Source organism: Perca fluviatilis, chromosome 21 (genome assembly GCF_010015445.1).
Source record: "Perca fluviatilis chromosome 21, GENO_Pfluv_1.0, whole genome shotgun sequence".
NCBI lineage: Eukaryota > Metazoa > Chordata > Actinopteri > Perciformes > Percidae > Perca > Perca fluviatilis.
In genome coordinates this window covers 18,834,399-18,839,570 of record NC_053132.1, presented here as the reverse complement: position 1 = coordinate 18,839,570, position 5,172 = coordinate 18,834,399, and the positions used below count along the sequence as shown (strand labels likewise).

The 5,172-nt window shown below is 42.9% G+C and overlaps 1 protein-coding gene across 1 annotated transcript in view; it reads right to left on the bottom strand.

The window, feature by feature from the left end:
• Positions 1–379: 379 nt before the first annotated feature.
• tut1 (terminal uridylyl transferase 1, U6 snRNA-specific) overlaps positions 380–5,172 on the bottom strand; it is a 20,143-nt gene continuing 15,350 nt past the window's right edge. The window contains exons 8-10 of the mRNA XM_039789014.1: positions 2,774–2,896; positions 2,076–2,168; positions 380–1,925 (exon numbers count right to left, since the gene is read on the bottom strand). Coding sequence (XP_039644948.1) covers positions 790–1,925; positions 2,076–2,168; positions 2,774–2,896 — 1,352 coding nt within the window. The 3' untranslated portion in view covers positions 380–789. The remainder of the gene's footprint in view (positions 1,926–2,075; positions 2,169–2,773; positions 2,897–5,172) is intronic.

The following is a 5,172-nucleotide window of genomic DNA, read 5'->3' as shown; positions in this document are numbered from 1 at the left end:
GTAAACCGTCTCAAACGTCTTTATCGTCACAGCCACCTCCATCCTCCGAGGCCTGTCTAACCTGCTGGCCATCTGCATTTCCCTTTAAGAGTGAGATGAATGATGTTGTTAATCAGTGCATTGGAGCTCCGTGCATCCCTCAGCTGTGGCTTGTCCTGCTGTAATAAAGCAGTCTGCCTGGCTGAGTAATTACTCTCATCTGTCTCAGGCATATGAGCAAAGACCTGACTGGATAAAAGCTCCAGTCAATGGCCCCTTTCTGGCAGCCCACAGAGAACGGTACAATTACAGATTCTTTGTAAAAATAAAAAAAAGTGTGTGAAGGCAAAGTAAATGTACACACGGTCCTGACTAATCACAGCTACTGTAGAGAAGGAGGTGGTGTTTTACAAATGCTTTATTCATTTGAAGACAACATCAGATGGTGTGTAGATCAATTATCTGCCACTTAAGTTTACCTTTCTTCATTTAAGAGCCTTATTTTAAAACAGAAATGTACTAATACCAAGACATGTCCAAAACATACAAGTAGGGCTTAATCAAGAAACAAATACAAATAAAAAAATATACATGAAAAAAAATGACAAATCTGACATTCTGCCAAAGCCCACATTTACAAATATAATAAATTGATGTCTGGTCAACATAAAGCCAAAGTTATGCTCTTTCACGTCCCATTCTAAAGGGTTAATACAAGTAGCAGTAATGGCCTCTTGGATGTACAAAACAGAACAAAGTACACCCAAAATCCTTAGATTTAAATGGAGACATATTTCAAATGGGTCCCATTTAAGCACTAGCAACGTCTTTCTCGAGCAGTGTCTCTACCATCTTAGGTAAGAAGGCTTCCAGGAAGTGAAAGAAGTCGTGAAAAACTCCTGTCTTGTCACTGGTTGGCTCCAACTTGAGCACTACCTTTGTGCTTTCTGTTCCACCCACCATCTGGGGCTGGACCTTGAACTCCAGGGGCTCCTTGAGCTCCGGCTCTTTTTCAATGATGTGTGCTGTGACCCGGGACTCCAGCTCCATACAGCTGCCCTCTGGCCTCAGGTCGGTATCTTTGATCAGCTCCCTTCTCACTTTCCTCCTGCCAGCCCACACCGTGTGCTTATGCACACCGATCCAGTGAGGCAATTCAGGCTTGCCTCTTTTTGCCAGTCTTGGCTTTTTGCCTTGAGGTGACACAGAAGCCTCGCTGCCAGAAGATAGCCGCCTCTTGGCACCGAGCGCAGCCGTACCCAGAGGGCTGGCTTCGTTTTGGGATTCAACGCTGTCACAGCTGTCATTTAGTGACGTGTTGAGGGAAGCCGACGTGGTTTCCATTTCCATAGCAGCATCGACTACTGAATCCTCGCCAAACGCGGCGTCTGGGAAGCGAGTAAGGGGACACCTGAGAACTCTTTGGAAGACTCCCTCCACAGCAACGCAAACCTTCTGAAACCACAGCAGCCGGAAACCTTCCCCCGCCATGTGCAGCTGACTGCGCAGCACTTCAGGGAGCGACGCTGATTTGAAGGGGATGCTGATGGTCGGCTGCTCTGTTTTGGCCTGCGGTACCTCCCCATGGGGGGTGAATAAGCGCACCAGCCCCCATGACTTCCCCTTGGTAGATTTGCGCTGGTACTGCAGGCTGCGGCAGTACTTGTCCGCCTCCTGGCACTCCCTCTGGAAGCTGCGCTGAGAGCGCTCATTCAGGTTTCCAGCTACGTTGTGGGAGAGATCAAAGGGGTCTAAGAGATTTAGGGGGCCCAGTTTGGGACCGGGGGGTTGGGTCTTGGCGGGTTTTTCCTCTTGCATGACCTCCTCTTCTTTATTCTGGCTGAGGAAATCAGTGATTGGGAGTGCGCGTCCCTTCCTGACAGATATGACACTACTGGCAAAATCAAACTTAGTGTAGAAGGAGAAAAAGCCAAAGAGCAGGGTGCCTAGAAAAGAAGACAAACATGTACATCAAGAGTGACATTTAGGGTCTGTAGTGGTGATGTTGGCATTGTACTTAAGAGGTAAGATAAGATTGAGTTGTATTTTTAATTAATATAGATTATATAAAAACAAATCCCATTACTCTCACTTACAGAGGTCCTGTGTATTCTTGCTGGGGGGCACAGCAATAGGCTGACTAGGGAAGGTGCAGTTCCAGCCCTCTATCACACACTCTTCCTCCTCACCTGCAAAGAGGTTAACACACAACAATTAATACATGCACACAGGTTAACATATAGCATCATTGAAATGACAGCAAAACAAACATTAACTTCCCGTTTTCATTGAATGAGACTAAATCATCTACAATGTTAAAGCACTTCAATCTGTCTAGAAAAGCCCTTATTATATGAAGTAAAATATTTGGAACAGTGAAATAAAGAGCTACAGAGATCACAAACTAATTTTATCCAAACATCCCCATACATCAACCGATCACGTGCAAGTCATTTGTCCAAATTTGCTTGCATCTATTTTCACAATAACACATCAACTGGAAAGCAGATGGTTTCCAACAGACCTGTCAAACGACTGATGACAGCTGACTGACTCTCTCCACAGTGAGGAAAAAAAAACAAAAAACTGATGATGATAATGACAAAATCTCTCAAAACATGCCCCTCCTCATGAACAGGTGGCATTCGTCAGGTTAAAACGAGCTATCCGTGTAGTTGAGAGAGTTTGGTGAATCTGGCTGCTCCAGCAAACGTCACAGGAAAAGTAAGAGAGGTGTCGGATGAGAATACGAAGACGTCGCATGAGACCCACTGAGGAGCCGTGCGGCACTTACAGGCCATGTCTTTGAGCTGGTCCACTGTGGGGAGGACAGGAGGCTCGCAATTTTGCAGGAAGAAGATGATCAGCAGTGTCAGAGCGTAGTTGTTGAGCAGGGGACCGGCACCACTGGGATTACCTACACGTCACAATGCAAACGTATTTGTGTTGTTAATAGTTAAAAGGATGAAACTATGATTAGTGTAAAAAAAATAAAGATAAAAGCATTAACATCTGTGTAAAGGTGTGGATGGGATTTTGTGGAATGGATTTGGTTATTTTGTCATTAAAAAGGTGCTGTAGGTAGGATTGGGAAGATCCAGGACTTAGCCAAAACATTTGAACATCGACAACTTCTCAGTCCCTCCCCCCTTTCCGCTGAAGCCCACAACGGTATCCTAAGCCCCTCCCCCCACAAGGAAGAATGAATGCGTGTGCATGAGCAGCAATTGACACGCAGTTAGACACCCCCCCCGGCCATGGTCGGTGCATCTGAACAGGGAGCTGTGGATTTTTGCAAATCGCATTACAGGCAGAGGAGCCATATATTTTTTTATTAAATTATATTCATGTAGTCTACTGGAACATAGGGTCAGCTTCAGCAAATATGACAGAAAGTTAGTTTTATAAGTCTTACCTACTGCACCTTTAAGCTAAGCTCGCAATACAAGATTTTTCATCAGTTTGCCGTACTGTTCACACTACACAACCTGCCGTTTTGTAATCTGGAGTTTTAAGGTCGTTGTGGTTTTCACACTACAGGACTGACCGGCGACAGGGAGGGACCAGCTACCAGATCTGGAATCCCCGGTGAGTCCATCTGATCTCCAAACCAAGTTTTGTCACGAAAACTCATGCGAGAAGTTACACGGGAAATACCATGCATGAGAGGAAGAGTTTTCTAAAAAGGGAGTGGATGTCCCCCAGAAACCCCTCATAACCAAGCAGGACACCAAAATGAGCAATATCCCCAATAGAGCATCATGATATTAAGAGTTTTCTGAGAGTATTATGCATTTCTTGCTAAGATGTGCGTTTCTATGATTTGTGTTCACATTTTGTCCTTTTAAGGACTTTGTTTTGAAAAGTGCTACTCAAAGATTATTACTGTTATTGTGGTTCTGACATTGTTTCAACACCTCTGCTACATGTCTTATAAAGTTGAGGGTGTTGGGTTGTTTTATAAGATGCCAATATATTTATTCATTTTCAAAAATCATGATTTTTTAAATTGTGCACTCAAATGGAAAATCAATTAAATTGGTGTTATTGGTTTATTCATTCAAAATGGGCTTTACTGTTTTTTTTGCAAATTAATTCTTCATATACTTTGATGCAATTGTTTCAACTACATGTACAGCCAGACAGATCCATTTGTTGCAAACATTTATTGAAAAAGCAGTACAACAGTAAACACGTGTGACACAAATAAAATAAAAATAAAAAAAGAGTTAACAATAACAAGTTCATAATCAAATAAATTCAAATACTGATCATTTTAAACAAAACTGTTCAAGCATAGCTTTTCAGTGGCTTTTATTCTGATCGTAGTTGTGATGCGTTGAGCTGTGAGCTTGAGTCCCCTGAAGTGACATGTACTGTGGGTTGGGGAATCTGTTGCTTTCTCTTGAGTGTCATAAATCATATTCATTATGGTCCGGTTTAAGATTGTCTGGGTCTTGTAATTGCAGTAGTTCACATACCTGCAAACTCAGAAGGGCTGAAAAAGGTGACACATCATTCTCCCCCCCGAGAAGAAAATAAAGGGAAAACACAAAATTTTTCCGGTGCTAAAAGGATACTTATAACACAACTTACAAAAATATAAAACAATAAAAAGTTGATATACAAAAAAAAAAAAAAGAGCCCAAAACTACAGTCGGCGACATTAAAGAACGGCTTGTGTATCACTAAGGCCACAGGGTCAAAATTAAATGGATTTATTAAAAATGTAATAACTTTCACCAGTAAATTCCTGTTAAACGACAAAAACAACCACTGGATGGGAAAAGGGTATTTTACAAGAACTTTGAATGCAGCACAAGGCTGGTGAGGCAAATTTTAAGTGAATGTAACATCTGCGTTGTTTTTCAGACAACAGCAGCTACAATCTGGTGTTACAATCGTCTCCAGTGAAATACAGACACACTTTTACACCGTTTAGCTGTCAGCATTGTAACGTGTTTACTCCAGCTGCTAGCTGACGGTAGGCTAACGTTACCTTCGGTCAGGTGTACTGTTGACTAGCGTCCCGTGCGGTGATGTTTCAGTTGCCTCTAACGTCCATTTTCAGAGCATCAGAGAGAAGCGCAGTCATTTAAGTGGCACCTAAATAAGGCACCAAAATCCGGTGCCGTATTAGCACCAGGTCTCGGACACCCTCCCCCCAAATAAAAACTCTTCGGATCTACAGGA